This window comes from Pimephales promelas, chromosome 16, assembly GCF_988280905.1.
Source record: "Pimephales promelas chromosome 16, fPimPro1.hap1.1, whole genome shotgun sequence".
In the NCBI taxonomy this organism is placed as follows: Eukaryota; Metazoa; Chordata; class Actinopteri; order Cypriniformes; family Leuciscidae; genus Pimephales; species Pimephales promelas.
This window is the reverse complement of record NC_142784.1, coordinates 8875343-8896928: the sequence shown is the minus strand read 5'-3', so window position 1 is coordinate 8896928 and position 21586 is coordinate 8875343. Positions and strand designations below refer to the sequence as shown.

Here is a 21586-nt window from a genome sequence, read left to right as displayed (position 1 = left end):
TACAACCTTTGATTTAAACAATGTATTAGTAAATGTTGAAATTAAGATTAATAAATGCTAAAAAAGCATTGTTCATTCTTAATTCATGTTAACTAATAAACCTTATCGTAAAGTGTCGCCATGAGTTTACCTTTGATGACTGTCTGGTTTCTGAAGGATGGCAGGAAGATCTCTGATGAGTTGAGTGAGGTCGGCGTTCCCAGCAGCCAGTCGGATGAGACCGGACAGGACGTCCACTTGCAGGTCGCTCGTAACTTCCCCTCGCTGCACCGCGTGCCACAGCTCAGGCAGCAAAGCTTTCTTCAGGGCCTTCAGGACTGATTTACGAACTGTGTGTAGCGATAGACAAGACGACATCGTGTCAAATTCAACATGAACAACATTATTTGAGCCTCCGCAAAGAAAGCAGCAACACTGACTGTCTTTAGGGCGGGTGGGATCATCACTGATGGCTCTCCTCAAGTAGGCGTCGAGCAGGAACAAGAAGCCGCTGCTTCGGGAGCTGATCTGCGCTAGGTTAGACGGCTCCAGGCACCACAGCTCGAAGCTGAGCACATGTGTGGAGCAGTTCTGCAGGAGTGCGGCCCCGATGGCCTGGGCTGACGGACTCTCTCTCTGGATGCAGTGCAGGAGAACCTCCGTCTGAATGAGTTTGGCCGTGCCTGGCTCCCGGGACAGCACCTAGAGAGAGACGTTTTTACAGAGAGTGTGCAAAAAGACAATGTATATAGCGCAGCTTCACAGTATCAATCAAATCATAATAACACAATGTTCGTTTCTTAGTGGAAAAACATCCACGTTCGGTAGAGCTAATCAATGGTATTACTGATTGGTTAATTAATTTGAATATCCCCAACTGAGCAAGCCAAAGGCAACAGTGGCAAGGAACCGAAAAACTCCTTCAAGTGACTTAAAGGTGTCCTAAAACACCATCAGGTGACCCAATCGAGAGAAAAAAAAACCTTGGGAGAACTCACAGGCTCAGTCGGGGGGCGTTTATGACCTAGAGGCCGGATTTACAGTAACTGTGAGGTAAAAATGTTTATGAATGTCTCTGAACAGACTATATGTGTGCAGGTTTGTAAATCTTTCCAAACCATGCCTGAACAAACTGGAGTACAGGCATCTGTAGGCGCATTATCACTACTCTGAAGGCCCTCGATATACTTAAAGCAAAAATCGAAGAACGAACTGGTGCAACGTCATTTTGAACAAATCAAACATACTTATTATGTAATTGGGAGTTTGAAATGGCTTGTCAAGTTTTACCAATTACGTAATAAGTACGTGTGGCTCTTACTTCTTAAGCCCTATTCGGACAGGATTAGTTTAATAAAGGTAGATGGAGTAATGTAATTTTACCACAGGGCGTCTGTAATATCATTGGCCAATTCGCACGGGATAAGATATCTCAGTGGGAGGGGTTTACGCTATTTACGAACCGCCATAATCCTGTCGACATGTGCGTATAACGTTGCTTCCTGATATCAACACGTATAACCTCCATTTATATATAAAAAACAGTTATGTACGGTTCAACGATATATTAAATAACTTCAGATTGGATTGTGTTGGTAATAGGCACTTATCTAACGCTAAAATAAGTTTTGTGCCTCTAACAAGTGCTTTCGATTCTTCTTTCTGATCTGAATGGTATCTGGAAAACACTTGAGTTTTGCCACAGATCTGTCCTAGCGTCTAGAACGCAACTGAATGCTTCAAGCGCCTCCATGCTTGAAAAACCACGGAAAACCACTTTTAACTAGGAAAAGACGTAATATTTACAGCGGCTTTACCGTCTATTCGCACGGGATAAGTATTACTGTACGTTCACACCGCCACCGACATGAGCGTCAAAGAAGTTCTGGCCACCCTGTCAAGGACGCTTGTTAAATAGTACGGGGAAGCTTGTTGATGCTTTGAACGTTCTGACGTTGCAGGGAGAATAGAAGTGTCACAACATTAAATGTAATAAACAGAAGAAAAAAAAACAAGCAAAACATTGAAGAAACCTTTTTTAATGACAGCATTTTTATAACGTTTTGGTCACATTTGGTAGTTGGTAGTAAAAAAATAGTTATCTATTATTATTATTATTGCGGTCAAATCGGTGTCACCGTGAGCAAATGAATTGCATTCCCGCTTTAAAACGAGCGTTCGAAAATATTTCAAATAAAAGTTGCGCTCATGCAGTCCCTATAAGCAAACAACGTCATGTCATAAACGATACGAAACCAGTACGAAACACAGCAACGGCGATCATTAGCTTCTCTTCCATTTTCTCGGAACTAATGGTTGAACGAAAGTTTACATCGTATGTTTCTCCGGAATTAGCCAGTGTGAAGGACGTCTATATTCTGATTGGTTGTTGAACCGCGTCACAGCTCATTACCATAAAGTTGAGCTTCTTTCAACTTTCCGATTGACGCTCAAAACGCCCAAAATGCGACGCCGATGGATTTGACGCTGCTTGCAGCTGAGAAAAGCCAGCTTCCATTGAAAATGAATGACTTCTGGCCGCTTTGGAAGCTCAAGTCGGCGGCGGTGTGAACGTACAGTTACCTGAGGTAATTTTTCCAGACCTTTTTACAGAAGGTAAAAGTTGCTGTAATTTTTACTGACATTGTCCGTAATGATAACTAAAGCCAAGTTCACACTACATGATTTTAAGCCCGATTTATGCCCGATTTGCAAATCGTTGAGTCGCCGACAGGTCAGGGTGTTATCGCGTGCAAATTGCGGGAGATTAGCGGACGATGAACGCTTGCCAATCTGTTAGTATGAAAGAGCCAACAACGCAGCGAAAACGCTCACAGGCGCCTCGCAGACGCGTCGCCGAGCCCAGAAAAATATCTAGCCTGCTAGATATCCAGAGCCGTCGCGCGACTCAAACTCAGTGATGTCATGAGTACAGCCAATCATAGCAACGCAAGGGTTGAGGACACCAGGTAAATCTTAGTTTTTCTCTCTTTTTTTGCATTTTTTCCCTCAGAGCAGATCGTCGAGCAAACAGTGTGCAGCACTAGTTTCTGTCTGACATCCATATTCACGTGTTGTGTTCTCTTCTTCGCTGGGTATTGGCGCAATATTTATTTATTTATTGCGTGTTTTTTTCGTGACAAAACGTGGTTTGTTGACAAGATAGAATCGTTGGGTGACAGAGTTGTTGTCAACTCGTTATTTATTTGATTATTTTCAGGATTTAGACCGTAACATAGTACTGAAACAGCTCTTATTGAGTAAACAAATGATATGCTCTTATCATCTGATCGTGGTTGTATCTCTATGCAGTGCGTTGTCAACTCGTGTAGTGAGTTACCTCCTGTTGTGGATCAATCACGTTGTGTTGTGTGGTGTGAACAGTTAACAACTTGAACACTCCAGATTTCACTGAGAGCAAGTCATGTAGTGTGAACCGAACAGTTCAGCCCGACGTTTTAAAATCATGTAGTGTGAACTAGGCTTAAGATGGAACATTCGGACGGACTAAAATCACAGAGAAGCTCCGGATACAAATACTTTACCCCACTTCTCCATGTTAAACTAGTCCCTCCGAATACGAGAAAATCTTCTCTGGTTAAAGGGATAGTTCACCCAAAAAATGAACATTTTTACCCCCAAGTGAAGAACTTCACCGTGATTACATCAGCCGCTTGAGTGTGAAGTTTCCCCGTGGTGTGTACCTGTAACAGGAAGTCCTCGAGCGGCACACACTGGCAGGGCGTGAGGAGAGCAGCCAGACCTCTGAGGTGAGCCTGGGACAGAGACACACATCTGCTGTGGTCTTCAGAGAGCAGCTTCAGGACGGCGTGCCCGTACACGCTCAGCCGGCTCTCAGGGGCCACCAGGCTCTTCTGAGGGAGCAGCAGCAGAGCGGACACCACCTCCGTCAGGCTGGACGCCTCCATGAAGTCGTGCAGGGACAGCAGCGCTCGGACACACAGGGACTGCTTTCTGGGACAACTTCTGAAGACCAAAAGGGATTTTTCAGTGATGCACCAAACAAAAAAAACTACACTGCATTTTGCTCATTCTATTCTCGACTTTCGATACCCAGAAAACCCACTACAAATGCCAAAATGGCCATTACACAATTACAGCATACTGAATATAACATCCCATAATGCAACACACTCAATTCAACACTCCCTTTCTAGTGTCATAAATGAATTAGAAGTACAGCAAACGTGATTTTTAACACCACTATTATGCCCCATTTTTTTTTTTTTTTTTTGAATACAAATGCAAATGAGATTATAACTGGGCGCTGCTGAATTGTAGGGAGGTTTATTGTTGCACAATGTGTACTGTATTATAACTAAATTAAGTATGCAGTATAGACCATTTCACAAGATGTAAACAACACTGGTCCAGAAACACTTCCTGTTTCAGTTTGTAACTGTTTTTTTTATTTCACATGTAAAGAAAACATCTTAAAGATGTTTGTTTAACTTTTTGATTCAGTTTTAAATGTTCTGTTGGTTGTATTTTATCCCAGCTTTTATTTAGTGTTAAAAAAATGAAACAGGAAGTGCTTCTGGACCAGTGTTGTTTACATCTTGTGAAATGGTCTATACAGTATATAGTAAGAGGTATGCTAATATTCCATTGCGAAAATCTGTGATTCAAAACAAAGTCAAACTTAAAGGGATTACTTTAAATTCAAAAATCACTGGTATTTCAAACCCATAAGACTCTCGTTCATCTAGTCATCTTCGAAACGATCTCCGTTGAAAGTCCACACAACTAAAACTTTGACACTTCAAAATAAAAGCAGAGTCTCATAAGGTCTTAAATCTAAAACATTTCAAAGACCTGCACAAATAAAATGAACACCGTATGTCTAAATAAATCATGCATCTCAGATTCTTTTCCTTTATTAAACAGGTTTATTCAAATTCAAAACAGGGTAACTGCAAGTTTAAATACTCAAGACAAGTTTTATTCAATATACACTCACCTAAAGGATTATTAGGAACACCATACTAATACTGTGCACCTTCAGAACTGCCTTAATTCTACGTGGCATTGATTCAACAAGGTGCTGAAAGCATTCATTAGAAATGTTGGCCCATATTGATAGGATAGCATCTTGCAGTCGATGGAGATTTGTGGGATGCACATCCAGGGTCCACCACATCCCAGAGATGCTCTATTGGGTTGAGATCTGGTGACTGTGGGGGCCATTTTAGTACAGTCAACTCAATGTCATGTTCAAGAAACCAATTTGAGATGACTCCAGCTTTGTGACATGGTGCATTATCCTACTGGAAGTAGCCATCAGAGAATGGGGACATGGTGGCCATAAAGGGATGGACATTTTCAGAAACAATGCTCAGGTAGGTCGTGGCATTTAAATGATGCCCAAATGGCACTAAGGGGCCTAAAGTGTGCCAAGAAAACATCCCCCACACCATTACACCACCACCAGCCTGCACAATGGGAACAAGGCATGATGGATCCATGTTCTCATTCTGTTTACGTCAAATTCTGACTCTACCATCTGAATGTCTCAACAGAAATCCAGACTCATTAGACCAGGCAACATTTTTCCAGTCTTCAACTGTCCAATTTTGGTGAACTCTTGCAAATTGTTGCCTCTTTTTCCTATTTGTAGTGCAGATGAGTGGTACCCGGTGGGGTCTTCTGCTGTTGTAGCCCATCCGCCTCAAGGTTGTGCGTGTTGTGGCTTCACAAATGCTTTGCTGCATACCTCGGTTGTAACGAGTGGTTATTTCAGTCAAAGTTGCTCTTCTATCAGCTTGAATCAGTCGGCCCATTCTCCTCTGACCTCTAGCATCAACAAGGCATTTTCGCCCACAGGACTGCTGTATACTGTCTGTTTTTCCCTTTTCACACCATTCTTTGTAAACCCTAGAAATGGTTGTGTGTGAAAATCCCAGTAACTGAGCAGATTGTGAAATACTCAGACCGGCCGTCTGGCACCAACAACCATGCCACGCTCAAAATTGCTTAAATCACCTTTCTTTCCCATTCTGACATTCAGTTTGGAGTTCAGGAGATTGTCTTGACCAGGACCACACCCCTAAATGCTTTGAAACAACTGCCATGTGATTGGTTGATTAGATAATTGCATTAATGAGAAACTGAACAGGTGTTCCTAATAAACCTTTAGGTGAGTATATGTTTGTGTATTCAAATTGGTTTATGTACTAATATATCAATACATACAAATTAGAGGTTGATAGATATTGGATTTTGCTCATCCGATATTAATGTGTTTAAAGAAAGGCAATAGGCAACACAAATATCACTGTGCTAATACTTGTAAAACCCGTGTATTTTAAGCATAATTGTAGGACTTCTAATTAAAAATAGAGCAAACAATAGAGATCAAACAATAGATCATGAGCAACCGCTCAACGTTTTGACTTTGAACATGCAGTGCTCGTTTTTATTTCACTCAATGAAACGTGCTCGCTTGACACAAAACAAACATCTGAAGAACGCTTATGGGTTTGGAACAACATGAAGGTGTGTCATTGATGGGTGAACTATCCCTTTAATATCAAAGTATTATTAACTGTACTGTAAAATAGTAGATAAACAGATACCTATCGTTTTAAGTTGTATTTAAAGGGTTAGTTCACCCAAAAATGAAAATGAAGTCATTAATTACTCACCCCCATGCTGTTTCAACCCTGTAAGACCTTCGTTCATCTTCGGAACACAAATAAAGATATTTTTGATTGAATCTGAGAGCTGGATGACTCTTCCATAGACTGCCTAAGGGACTGGCTCTTGACGGCCCATAAAGTCATTAAAGAAAAGGTTTAAATGTTCCATGTGCCTACAGCGGCTCAATTATAAGTTTATCAAGCGACGAGACTACTTTTTGTGCGAAAAAAACATAAATAACGACTTTATTCCACTATTCCATTACTTCCTTATGGGCGCATGCGCGAGAACTGAGACGAGGACGTTCTCATTCGTCTACTTCTTGTTACCGGCTGCTCACCGCTTAGGAGTTTTACCGCCCCCTACCGTATAAAATGATGATCCATATATAAGGCGCTCCGGATTATAAGGAACACTGTCGTTTTTTGAGAAGATTAAAGGCTTTTAAGTGCACCTTATAGTGCGGAAAATATGCTAATTGAAAAGCGTATGTACAGCGCGCATCTTCCTCTGCTTGTAAACAGAAAGTTTTGCGCTTCCCGCTATATCAGCACATCATCTTATACGGTAGGGGGCGGTAAAACTCCTAAGCGGTGAGCAGCCGGTAACAAGAAGTAGACGAATGAGAACGTCCTCGTCTCAGTTCTCGCGCATGGAATATTGAAACCTTTTCTTTAATGACTTTATGGGCCGTCAAGAGCCAGTCCCTTAGGCAGTCTATATAGGACTGATCCAGCTCTCAGATTCAATCAAAAATATCTTTATTTGTGTTCCGAAGATGAACGAAGGTCTTACGGGGTTGGAACAGCATGGGGGTGAGTAATTAATGACTTCATTTTCATTTTTGGGTGAACTAACCCTTTAATCTAGCAGAAAGCGCATATTTTGACATACTTGCTTCCCCTGTGGTGTAGTTCTGTGAGCACGGCTTTCTGCACGGCGGTCAGGTATGAGCTCGCGACCTCCAGGGCGTCCAGGTCTCGGAGCGCGCCGGCGCTGGACTCCAGGAGGGTGAGCGTGCTCTCGCTCAGACACGCACACAGACGCTTCAGTCTCACTGGATTCAGACTGTGAGGAGGGAAACAGCTCAGCTCCAGAGCCAGGAACCACTGCTCCACTGCGGGGTGTTTAAACACTGATCTGAGGACAGCCAGTGTGATCTGGAGGGCAGAGGAGAAACAGTGTAAGGTTTCTGGACTCGATTCCTACAGTCGCCATATCGAATTGTGATTTTTCAGATTTAAAAAAATTGGACTGCCATTTGCCCCACAATTGTTCTGTTGTGTTCTGTCAAAATATGATTCTTCCAGTGTAAAAAAAAAAAAAAAAGCAAAAACACAAAAATAAAATATGGAAATATCTGATTGCGATTTACAGAGATACAGGTTTGCTGCACTTTTTTATAGGGCTGCACAGTTATATTGTACTATAATTTTGTGATTATATATCAATATTAGAGCCCGACCAATAAAGGATTTTGAAGGCCGATACCGATACAAATATTTTTTGGGTTTTAAAATCCGATATATCGGCCGATATTTTATTTATTTATTTGTTTATTTATTTATTTATTTATTTATTTATTTTTAAACTGGACATGATAGTCACAAATTTTGTCATGCTTATTTGAGTTAAGAGAACTGATGGGGATGTTCTTTTAATTGTTATTCAAGCAATGTATGTATCGTGACCAACTCAACGAGCGTTGCCAACAGGAACGGTGTAGAGTGCCCTCTGGTGGACAAACTATACAACTCCAACACTCATGACATGGTTCAAGCGTGTTTCGTCCATTTTTATTTTATTTTTGAAATATTCATTTATCGGCCATTATAACTGCCGATACCGATAGTTTGGAAAATGCCTAATATCGGCCAATAATATCGGTCTGCCGATATATCGGTCTGGCTCTAATCAATATGGCTTTACAATGTTAATAACAACAACAACAATCGTCTATTTATCTATAAAAAATAATCATAACACTAATATTACAATGAATTGTATACAATAATTTAATAATATCTCTACAAACACATAAAAAATCTAAAATAAATAAATATAACAAAAATACTAATAATAACAACAACAGTTATACTGTATAAGATCTTTCATAATAATAATATTGTTGTTATTACATCATTTCTAATTCATGGAGATGCACAGGGAGCTCTTCAAAGCTTCTCTTCTCTCACAAGTAAATGAACAGTCCAACGCTTCACTCCGAAACACGCAGCGCATATATTCATACTCAAAGCACAGCCTTTGTGATTTGATAACCATACTAAGCAATATGCGATTACAGTCTAATTTTAATTAATCGAGCATTTATTTTTAATTAATGAACATGTTGTCTGAAATAACTGATATTTCTTTAAATTAAAACCAAACATTAAGATCAAGGCTGGTTACCTGTTTCTTATCAATGCTCTGCGCAGGTGGATGGTTTGTGTCCAAAAACAGGTCCCCCTCGTCCGGCTGTCCCGAAGACTCGGCTTGAGTGTCTGCGCTCAGCAGTTTGAGGATGAGAGAGTTCAGCACCGCCATCAGACGACCCAACACCTCGGCTGCCGTCTCCTTCGGGAGCTGCAGGCCAACACAGTGAACAATCAATCAGGACACGCACTCTTTCCTCAGACAAACCCCTCAGACCCCCGAGAGTTCATATTATAACAACTATGAGCCCCAATAATAACGGAGCAGCTTATCATCATATTAGAGAGATTTTTGAAGGATCATATGACACTGACGACTGAAGTAATGATGCTGAAAATTCAGTTGTTTTGATCACAGGAATAGATTACATTTTAAAATACATTCAAATACAAAACATTCCTTTTAAATTATAATAATGTTTCACAATAATACTGTTTAGGAAGTGTATTTTCAGGGATTCATTGCCTTTTTTACTAGTTTTTTAAACATTTAAGAAAATCATTTATTTAGATAGTATAGTTTCCTGAAACTTTAAAGGGAGAATGAAAATTCTGTCACCATTTACTCTCCTTTCATTACTTTCTTATGTGGAGCAGGATCAATTATTTTGAGAAATATCTGTTTTTTTTAACCATAAAATGGGAAGTCAATGCTCAGCAAAATGGTTTGGTTACCAACATTCTCTAAAACATGTTCTTATGTCCCACAGAAGAAAGTAAGCCGAGGTTTGGAACAACACGGGGGTGAGTAAATGATGCCAGAATATTATTTTTTTTGTGTAAACTATCCCATTAATACCTTAAATCAGACACAATATGCCCAGTTTTTACTTCACATGCAGAACCCACTCATATATATTTTTGTATGGCTCAATACCGAATTGAAAGTGCCGACGAAGTGTCTGAGGTAGAGCAGCACTTGATTGACAGCCACTGGGAATTGGGACACGTCCAGAGAGGTCAGAGCGTCCTGTGCTGCCTCCTTAAAAGAGTCCCGTAGGAAAGCATCTGCTCCTTCACTATAGGTGGCTTTCAGCAGAGCGGTGAAACCAACGCAAGATCGATCCTCACCAAAGTCTTCAGTCGTGAACTGATGAAAAAATGAGCTTTGAGACTCAGACAGCCATTTACATACGAAACGTTTACCTAAATTTGAAACGGTAACACTTTACAATAATAATTCCATTTCACAACATTAGTTATGTTATTAGATGCTTATTAGCATGCATATTTCTAGGTGAATAGTTAAAGGAGTGGTTCACTTTTCAAAAAACTTTTACTCACCCCCATGTCATCCAAAATGTCTTTCTTCAGTCGAAAAGAAATTAAGGTTTTTGATGAAAACATTCCAGGATTTTTCTCCATATAATGGACTTCAATGGGAACCAAACAGTTCAAGGTCCAAAAGAGAGTTTCAGTACAAACTGCAAACTGTTCAAAGGGCTTTAAACGATTCCAGACGATGAATAAGGGTCTTATCAAGAGAAACGATCACTCATTTAATAAATAAATAACAAAGTTTACGTTTTATAAGCTCAAATGCTCGCCTTGCTCTGTTCTGTGATGCGCGTTCGTGACTCTCCTGTTCAAACTCGTTCATCAAAATGAACGAATCTTTTTTCGAGATTGGAATTGGTTCATTCAACGCACAAAATTAACGAATTGACTCGAAAAAAGATTTGTTTATTTTGATGAACGAGAAGACCCTTATTCATCGTCTGGAATTGTTTAAAGCCCTTTGAACAGTTTGCACTGAAACTGTCTTTTGGACCTTGAACCGTTTGGTTCCCATTGAAGTCCATTATATGGAGAAAAATGCTGGAATGTTTTCATCAAAAACCTGAATTTCTTTTCGACTGAAGAAAGAATGAAATGGACATCTTGGATGACATGGGGGTGAATAAATTATCAGCAAAAGTTTTTTTTAAAGTGAACTAATCCTTTAATAGTGAGAATTGGACCCTAAACTAAAGCGTTACCTACTAACCAACATATGAAGAGTTCAGATGCAAAAGCCTCTAAGTGCCATTTGAAATTTTCTTCTAAAATGATCATTTTTATCAAGCTTGTATATTTAAGTTCAGTAATTTCACTTAAATGGCAATGATAATTACCTATTAATTGTCATTTAAGCGAAATTACTGAACTTAAATATACAAGCTTGATAAAAATGGTCATTTTAGAAGAAAATTTTAAATGGCATTTAGAGGCTTTTGCATCTGAACTCTTCATATATATATATATATATATATATATATATATATATACGTATATATATATATATATATATATACGTTTTGCTGACATGTTCTGAAGAGTCATATTTAGTGAGAATTGGACCAAAACTTTAGGTCCAAGTAGTTTCTCAAATTTGTGGCATAACTGTTTTGAGTGTGAACCAAAGAATCTATCAAGACCAGCAAATTTGCTATGATAACAGACTGATCTCCATCTGTGTGCCAAATTTCATAACTTTTCCTTTATACGGTTTTACAAGCTTCCATACGCTCAAAAGAAGGTAAATATCCCATAATATATAAAGGCTAACACTGCACTGCACTATTGGTGCTTGGCCCCTAATGAGTCGTACTGAACCAACCAGTGTCTTGCGTGTGTTTTTGGGGAGCCATTGTGAGTAGTAGTGGTAGAAGGTGAGGACAGAGGCGTGAGGAGGTGATGAAGACTCCGATGAGTTGAGCTCTTCGTCGTAGTGCTGGAGGGTCAGACACAGAGCCAGCGGGTCCCTCTGACAGTGCAGGACGTCACACAGGACTGATGCCATGTACTCGTACACCACACCTGCACAACAAGCCACACGAACGCATGGAAACATGATGCATGGAGAAAACTTTCGAACAGGGTGAAGCCGAGCACGTTTTGTTTAAAGATCCTATTTTTTCATTTAGTACTGCCTTTCAGAAGCTACTTCTGTTTACTGATGTTTCTCAGAGGCAAACTGATCTTCAAATTCGAGAAGTTACCTTTCCCATCTTTAAAACTCTCTGGCAGTTTGTTGCGAGCCTCTAGCACTGCTGGTATGATGGCGCTAAACGGGAACGTCTGGAGGATGACGTCTTCGGTGAAGGAAGGTCCGATCTCTTCAAGGTCCCCTTCGCTGCCCTCCACTATAACATCCACCATGTCAAGCACATCTAAAACACAGAGTAAAACACACCTTTAACCTTCATCCTTCCCTCGCGGGTCAAAATGACCCGAAGGCCCTAAAATTATACTTAATTTTTTCTTACAGAAATCTTTTTTACCTTTAAATTACTAGATTTGATCAATAAATAAATAGCAATTTAAGCACATTCCTCACATTCTTTCAAAGTAAATTCAAAATAACTCACAATTTCATGCATGACCCTTTTAATTCAGCTCAAAATATCTTAAATTGGGTGTCTTTCCCGGCCTCTTGTGAAAAAGATCAGTATGCATAGATGTAGACATTATAAAATCCTTTTTGGTAAAGTGTAACCATTTTTAGCTTGAATTTTGAGCATTTTTAGGGTTTTCTATGTGTACTGAAGCATTCCTCGCATATCATTCATTCCTATGGGTGTCAAAATGACCCGAGAGGGACGGATTTGTTATTTTTTTTAAATTTCAACCACAAAACTCCTCGAATCCATTACATTTTGTGTGTGTGTGTTTCAAGTGAGACAAAAGTCCTGAGGTCTTGGACCTCTCCAATGAACACTATTGACAAAATTAAACCCAGATTAATCCATATTTACATCCCTAACAGTGAGAGCATGACCTCAGATTGTAGAACCATATTTAAAAATGTGTGTAAAGCTAACCGTCGATGTGTGATATGGGGATGCTGGCTTCGTCCCCCTCCTGGCCGCTTAGATTTGCCTGCAGGAACGCTGCCTCCTGGACCGCACTCGCTGCTTTCTCAGTGTACACGTGTGGGTCACACACCACGCGCATCAAAACCTGCCGACACAAAGCATCCACTTCAAATCACACGTAATGGTGACGGGATGGATCAAAGCATAACATGCATGTGAATCGGGTAACAGATATCACCAAACTTCCCCAGTTGATTAGTCACGCTACATTAAGACAAGTGTTTTGTATTACAAGTTGAGAGAAAAAAACTTATTTAGAGAAAACAGCCTTTAAAGGGTGACTATAAGGGTGAGTTCAGGTTAATTGGGACACTTTTTGAATGGGAAAAAGTGTCCCAATCAACCTGAATGAATCCCTATTTATTGCAATTAAAATCTAGACACAAATAGTTAAAACGTTATAAAACAAACGCTTTTTGTACGCTTTCATTCAAATAGTCAGAAAATAGACATATGATGGAAGCACAAAATCTCAAAATTAATATTTAAAATCAACATTTCAGTTTCCAACACTGAAGTCAACATCACTTCAAAATGAGCTATGTATTTGATTAGGATAAAAGTCCTTCACAAAGTATTTTCTCACTGAAAATCATCACTTGAGAGTCACTTGGGTATTAATCAACAAAATATCATATTTTTTTATCATTTATAACACTGACACAGTTATATAAAAAGCCCAGTAAAAGTGGTCAGAATGCAGTACATGGTCTAAGAACTGAACCACGGCCTCCTGCTGGGACGGGTCCAAACGCGCCAGACGGTCCAGCCATAACTCCAGCTCCTTCCACGTGTGCTCAAACACACCACTGTCCCTCAACACCTGAAAGCAGAGGACAACAAATCAGCACCCAGCGGACCATTTATAGTACCCCTGTGGTGAGAATCCAGCTTTTAAATGTTGTTTATACATATATGTGGTGTTTAAAATGATTAAAATATTTTATCGCGATTAATCGCATTAATGTCATAGTTATCTCGCGATTAATCGCAGTAATGGCATAGTTCACTCGTGATTAATCGCAGTAATGGCATAGTTAACTTGGGATTAATCGCAGTACTGTCATAGTTAACTCGGGATTTATTGCACTAGTGTCATAGTTAACTCACGATTAATCACACTAATGACATAGTTAACTCGCAATTAATCCCACTAATGGCATAGTCAACTCACAATTAATCACACTAATGCTATAGTTAACTCGTGATTGATCGCACCAATGTTATAGTTAACTAGCGATTAATCGCACTGATGACATAGTTAACTCACAATTAATCACAGTAATTTCATAGCTAGCTCGCGATTAATCGCACTAATGTCATAGTTAACTCACGATTAATCACACTAATGACAGTTAACTCGCGATTAATCGCACTAATGGCATAGTTAACTCAAGATTAATCACGGTAATGTTATAGTTAACTTGTGATTAATCGCACCAATGTTATAGTTAACTCGCGATTAATCGCACTAATGGCATAGTTAGCTCACGATTAATCACACTAATGCTATAGTTAACTCGTGATTGATCGCACCAATGTTATAGTTAACTCGCGATTAATCGCACTGATGACATAGTTAACTCACAATTAATCACAGTAATTTCATAGCTAGCTCGCGATTAATCGCACTAATGTCATAGTTAACTCACGATTAATCACACTAATGACATAGTTAACTCGCGGTTAATCGCACTAATGGCATAGTTAACTCAAGATTAATCACACTAATGCTATAGTTAACTCGTGATTAATCGCACCAATGTTATAGTTAACTCACGATTAATCGCACTAATGTCATAGTTAACTCGCGATTAATCACACTAATGGTATAGTTAACTCATGATTAATCACAGTAATTTCATAGATAGCTCGCGATTAATCGTACTAATGGCATAGTTTGCTTCGTTTTGCATGTATGCACCTTTATTATGTTACTGCGTTAGTGTGGGGCTATTTTGAGCCTTGTTAATGGTATAAACTAGCGATTTCTTTTTACTTAGTCAATGCCCCCATTACTAGCATTATACGCTAAACAGTTTTTAGAGATAAAACTCTTTACATTCGATTATCCTGAAAACAAATCTCAGAGAACAATTGACTAGGTACCGATGTTTTATTAGACCAAAGGTTCATTGTTCGCCGGAGTTCTCCTTTAACTCGTGATTAATGGCAGTAATGTCATAGTTAACTCGTGATTAATCGCACTGTCATAGTTAACTCACGATTAAACGCACTAATGCCATAGTTAACTCGCGATTAATCCCAATAATGGGATAGTTAACTTGCGATTAATCGCACTAATGCCATAGTTAAATCTCGATTAATCGCACTAATGCCATAGGTAATTCACGATTAATTGCAGTAATGTCATAGTTAACTCGCGATTAATCGCAGTAATGTCATAGTTAACTCACGATTAATCGCAGTAATGTCATAGTTAACTCGCGATTAATCGCAATAATGTCAAAGTGAACTCGCGATTAATCGCACTAATGCCATAGTTAGCTCGCGATTAAACGCACTAATGTCATTGTTAGCTCACGATTAAACGCACTTTTGTCATAGTTAACTCGCGATTAATCACATTAATGTCATAGTTAACTCGCAATTAATTGCACGTTTTTATCTATTCTCTTGATTTCTTTTTGTCCCAATATTTTTTCTCATTTTCATGCTCTTATCAACATGTAAAACTGGATCGGCTTGCTTTGTGCAAATGTTTTTAATTGAAAACAACGTTGGCATATACTGTGTTCAATCTCACACTAACATTCTCACTTGGAGCAAATAATCTCACAATGCAACACTGTCCATCAATAAAAGGGTGAAAGAAATACTGACGAGGTCCTCATGTTGACGAGGAGGCGGAGAATTCGCATCATCTGTGTGTGTGTGTGTGCTTGGCCATCATCAAGTGGTGTTTCAGACTGGACGTGCTGCGATCGCGACGATGATAGCTCAGTTCACAACGACAAAACACACAGATCACTTTGGTCTTGTCAATGAAACTATTTGGCAAATTTTCAAAGTAAATTTTCCATTCAGAATTTTACTACCATCCGTTTTGGGATCTCAAGCTCGTCATCCACTCAAAATGTAACGTTAACCAACTATTTGTTGAGTTATTTGTCAACTATTTGTCGACTATTTATTGAGTTTTAAGGGATACAATTATTGACTACAGGGGGACTTTTTTTTTTTAAAGTTACGTCATTATTTCTTCACCCTAATGTCATTCCCAAACATATGTGCTGTAATTTTTTTCAGTTGCACACATTAAAGCTGCTTATCCACCATCGGGCTCACCTTTAAGACCAGCATCCTGGTTGAGGTCTTCAAGTAGCTACTGTTACAACTTACAAACATCTTAAGTAACAAATAGAAGACAGATTTCTCTCCCTTGTCTTGATCTGGATCTGCTAGTTCCTGTGCAGGAAAAAAAAAATTTGAAAAACATCAGCAACTGTTGAAAAGACATATGGTCACGAAAACCTGAATAATGTGACTATAAAGCTAGCATACAAGCGCAGCATCCAAGAATAAAAGTTCTCACCTGAACACGGAACCAGGAGAATTTGCTTGCAGGAAGTTCAAGAGCCAGTTGAATAATTTGATACTGTAGAACTGGAGCAACTTCCTGTTTCATTCCCCTCTCCGTCACAATGCCTGCAAACGTTTCAATGAGTCGCTAGCTCCTTCCACAGCAGGTCAGAAGCTAAACGCACTTTATCTGTTCTCAACTGTACCTTTCAGGAGTTTGCTGAAATCGAACTTGCTCTGGCTGACGAGGTGAGGCACGACCCGCTGATACAAACACATGACCTGGAGCAGAAGCGCTTTCACCAGAATGAGCTGTGCATCGTCCTGCCGCGCTGAAGGAGAAACAACACTTCATTTTTACAGTGTGTGAAACAACTATAGGTACAAACAAACAAAAAAAAGATTATTACGATGCTCTTTGGTCTGTTTCTGTTCCACGTTCTTCGTCTTTGCTACATCTTCCTTCTCTTTCGAGAGCGACTGCCAGTTGGAAACGACACACATCATGTCCGGTAGAATCTGTGCCGGCAAAAGGATAAACACTGATCGTTTCTTTATTCCCTCGGTTTAAACCCTTTCATTCCAGTTGTTTTCCCATCATCCTCACCTTGCTGAGCGCCTCTCTGTAAAGCTGCACGAACTCCTCCATCACGGCCGGGCTGTGGACGTCTGAACTCTCCCAGGCGGTTTTGTCCAGGCAGAGCTCAATGTTCTTCTGCGCTCGCTTGAGAATAAACACCAGGAGGGAAAGTGTTGTGTGCTGGACCACCAAGTTATGCATCTATTAAAGGAAGAATCGGATCATTTTAAGATGATATTAAAAAAATTTAAAATCCAGCTTTTAATGTTGTTTATATGTGTATGTGGTGTTTTTAATATGCTTTAAAACAAACCATGTGTAAATTCATCAGTCGACAGCATTGCTGAGTATTTTCTCCTTAAAACTGCAGTGAACCAAAGACAGTCTCAAAAACACGCTTTGAAATCGCTGGTGTTTCTGACGTCACAAACGACCTTGTAACCAATCAGATCAACGTGTGATCGCCAACCAGTGGATCTCTGAGCTGAGTGAGTGAGTGGAGGTGGGGCTCATTTGCATATTCATAGAACCGCGTATACTAAATGAGGCAAGGGTGTCGCTTACATTCAAGATACTTTAAAAGGTGGAATACCTAAGATTTTAGCATTAAAATATCCCAAAATCACAAGGCCAGTGTTATATATTTAGTTAAGATGATAACTTACAATATTCCAAATGTTTCAAACAATGTTTAAATCGCAAGAAAATTGAGTTTTTAACCAAGGAAACGGGGCGTGTGAGCAGGGGTGAGCTGGGAGTCGCCAGTCAATCGCGTCATCTCCGTGTTACCGCGGTTTCCGCTCGTACTACGTGTGGTCCTGGACAAATGCGGTAGTTGTAGTTGTGCGTTAGCGTCTATCAAGCAACAAACGTCAGCTTGTTTCGCGCGTTTGTTATGGAATGGAGCACAATTATTCTTTAGCGATTGCACCTGGTTCTGTCTACAAAGACAAGTCTCATAAACGCAAACGTCAACGAACGGGTCAACCAAACGACCCAAGAAGAATTTGGGACAAGAGAAATAAAACCAGCTCGACATCGGTGTGGCATTTCCTAAATGGAGAGAACTTTGTGAAAAACTCTAACTAGAGACGCCGATCTTGCATGTGCTTTACTTAGGGCTGGGGTAAACGATTATTAACTAAACGATTAGTTGGGCGATTATTTTATCGATTAGTCGAATTGGACGACTAATATAAAGAATATTTTTCTGCTGTTTAATTAATAAAAAAACAATGTATCTCAAATAAATACTAGCATACTGAGATACTATAAGCTGGCTAACGTTAGTCTAATGTTATGTATTTGAACACCATCATTATTACTCTACAACCGCCAAAACCGTGTTATTAAAATATTGTTTTTTACAAACAGTTTTTATCATAGAGAATGTTTAAATATTAATATCAGCTGAGGAGGGAAACGGAGGCGGAGTTAGTGGTGCGATCGGAGGCTGCTACTACTGGAGATGAATCGGGAGAGGTTTGTGCACCTACTGATCAGAGCGCGTGCTGACACGGAGTAAAGCCTTGTTTATACTCGACACGTCCCCACGAGCGCGAATGTGCGCACGGCAAAAATGACGCGTTGGGTGCGCAAGACCAGGAAGACTGTGGCTGTGTACGCCTTTTTTGTAACAGCGCGTGCGGTGCCGCGTCCGGGATGAACGACTTCAAGCCGAATCTGCCCGAGCTTGTACGTCTCACCACACCGGCACCCAGTTTGCGCGTCTAAATTGCAACGTTTTTTTTTTGTTTTTTTTTAAGGGTTTGTTTACTGTGTGTGATTCATTTAATGGATAGCACATTCACTTCTAGTTGTCTTCGTCCTCTATTCTGCAATGTTTCGGTCTCCCACGTGTGTGTGGCAAGCTGGACCGCCGGCAACACGCAAAAAAAAAAGAAATAAAGAAGCGTCGACGCAAAAATATCACGTCGACGCAATTTTGACGTCGAAGCATCGACATCATCGACGCGCCGCTACAGCACTAGTTTTACTTGACGGGTGAGTAAATCGTGTTCTGTATTCAAATGTCATGTCAGTAAACCATGCAAAACAATTAGTATTATTGTGAAAAATCATAAGGTCATATTCACCGCGAATACTTCTCAGAATGTGAACTGTTGGCTGTATCTTAGAAAACGACGTTTATCTGAAAAGTGTTTCAACCGTCCCGGCTCTCACCTAACATCTGTGATAATAACTAATTTACTTTTAAACCTGACTTTTCTTGCGGTTATTTCAGTTTAATGAAAAACAAGCATGTCATTAAACGTAACAGTTAAAGAAATTAAACTTTACCTCATCCATGACAACTAATTTTCGATTTCCGTCTGACTGATTTATACGGTCTATGATTTATCCACGGTGGAGTTGACAACAACAGTTCCCATCATTCCGCGTTCCTCCACGGCGTCATCAAGCAAATCCGTTGTTGTTGTTTTGAATGTAGCGCCCTCTAGTGGCATAAAATCTTAGGTATTGTAGCTTTAAGGCATAACAATTTTTTTTCCAAGTAAAAAACTTTTAAATGTCATTTCGGAGGGACAGAAAGATTCACTCATTTGTGTTCCGAAGATGAATGAAAGTCTTACGGGTTTGTAACGACATGAGGGTGAGTAATTAATGGCAGAAATTTTCATTTTTTGGGTGAACTATCCCTTTAATAATGCCCAATAACGGTATAGCCAAAAACGTCTGATGATGTGATTGGTTAAATCTACCACTTACATTGAGACCCTGAGTGAAGAAGACTTTATTGCACACCGGAGGGAAAGACGTGACCAACACCATTGCCAGCAGTCGAGGTAAAGGAATCATTTCACTGGTCTGGAAAGCCTTGGACACCTCCGGCTGAGCCTCATAGATCTGTAACAACATCAAACCTTGAGCAAGTAGCATCTGTAAGGTCCGTTAATGCCACATGATTCCCCGCTGTCACATGAAACGAGCACTGCACCACATGACGTAAATCACATAAAGCAACCAAAAGACATAGAAAGGAATTATACTCACTTTCTTGAGCAGAGTGATGTTGTCCTGCCAGGCTTTGGCGATTCGTGGAGAGAACGAGAACTGGGTTTCTTTGAAGTATCTGGTCAGTATATCAGGACTGCCCTTCAGAACGCTAACCACCAGCTCCGCCACCATCTCGTCCTCCGTCGCCTGCTTCAGCCCCGCCAGGAACTGCAGGAGAACGATGTTTCCGGCTCTGGGGATACAGTGTGTGAGTGTTTTGGCCACAGTCTATCTTTTGTTTTTCATTTGGGAGATTTTTGTAAGCGTTTGTGCTGGAATTGTCATATTTTACTGGGGCATTGTTTATAAAACAGTGTTTTAAGCATATATGGATCATTTCTAATTTGTATTTTGTATATTTTCGCGTAATAAATAGAAAGCGGTTCAGTACACTTGAAATAAAAATCGCGATATAGACTAGTGTGTGTGAATATTAAACCACAAATACTATTTAAATACGAATCCTGTTCGTATGAATCGTATGTTCCGTGTGAATGAATAGTGCAGCCCAGAACCGTTAAATATGAATATGTTTTTCAACGGCTCTGGTGCAGCCGACGCGCAGTTTTATTTATCACACACACACATACACTGAAGACACATGTGTGACGCTTATATGAAGACAGAAATGATTGAACTTCTTCTCCAGGCTCTAGATCCCCTCTGAAAGTCACTTCGTGATCATTTAACCGCTTCATTTGTGAAACTATCATCATGACAATCATGACAAACACACAGAAACTCCAAAGGGCTTCACGGCAACCCGTCAAAATAAAAGTTCGGTTTAACTTGACAGAAATATATTACTGTTGTACAGTAGAAATAGCAAATGTCCAGATGTAATAATACGAATAAATTATGAATTTTTTAAACAAAACTGAATTTAAGGAATAATCCATGTTTTAATTTTAACAGTAAAGTTCATTGTGCAGCACATTATTTGACAAAAAGTTTATGATAAAATTAAGTGTTTTATGGCTTAATTTTATTACCAGCAAAAACACAGAATTAGTGTGATTTTTTTTCATACATCTATATATTTAAAAAAAATAATAATACATGATTTGAATTATTATACATTCCCCCCCTCCCCCCCCCCCAAAAAAAAAATCCTAGGGGAAACACTGCCACTGTGAGACACCAATATGTCCCTGAGCAAGACACTTAGCCCTAGTTGCTCCAGAGTCGTTTAGGATAAAAGAGTCCGCTAAATGAATAAAATGTAAAATATATTTAGGTGATGGAGTGCTGCAGGGATAATATATTTTTGTAGGACAAAACCGAAGCCAATGGTGCTTTTTACTGGGTTTTTGGTTAAATGCCTTACATTGGGTCTGAGGTTAACAAGCTCAAGATATTTTTGCATGCTATTCTATGATATTAAAATGCATCCTTGTGATTTCTGTAAAGCTTTTTACTTGCTAACAAGTGGCTAAATGGGGCTTTAAACGTCTTCACGCCAATCAGATAATCTCATCTACATTACAACCTCATGTGTTTATAATCACACTGTT

The 21586-nt window shown here is 39.6% G+C and overlaps 1 protein-coding gene across 3 annotated transcripts in view; it reads right to left on the bottom strand.

Moving 5' to 3' along the window:
* Positions 1 to 21586, bottom strand: part of urb1 (URB1 ribosome biogenesis homolog) — a 59813-nt gene that overhangs the window by 25524 nt on the left and 12703 nt on the right. For 2 of the 3 annotated variants that reach the window (XM_039654183.2, XM_089120951.1), the window contains exons 9-25: positions 20070 to 20265; positions 19785 to 19922; positions 17082 to 17255; positions 16885 to 16993; positions 16681 to 16806; positions 16488 to 16600; positions 16241 to 16360; positions 13638 to 13754; positions 12878 to 13016; positions 12056 to 12226; positions 11674 to 11873; positions 9952 to 10164; positions 9052 to 9225; positions 7534 to 7799; positions 3684 to 3966; positions 420 to 681; positions 131 to 329 (exon numbers count right to left, since the gene is read on the bottom strand). In XM_039654183.2, coding sequence (XP_039510117.2) covers positions 131 to 329; positions 420 to 681; positions 3684 to 3966; positions 7534 to 7799; positions 9052 to 9225; positions 9952 to 10164; positions 11674 to 11873; positions 12056 to 12226; positions 12878 to 13016; positions 13638 to 13754; positions 16241 to 16360; positions 16488 to 16600; positions 16681 to 16806; positions 16885 to 16993; positions 17082 to 17255; positions 19785 to 19922; positions 20070 to 20265 — 3000 coding nt within the window. The remainder of the gene's footprint in view (positions 1 to 130; positions 330 to 419; positions 682 to 3683; positions 3967 to 7533; positions 7800 to 9051; positions 9226 to 9951; positions 10165 to 11673; positions 11874 to 12055; positions 12227 to 12877; positions 13017 to 13637; positions 13755 to 16240; positions 16361 to 16487; positions 16601 to 16680; positions 16807 to 16884; positions 16994 to 17081; positions 17256 to 19784; positions 19923 to 20069; positions 20266 to 21586) is intronic. The other variant, XM_089120952.1, reaches the window with a different exon arrangement.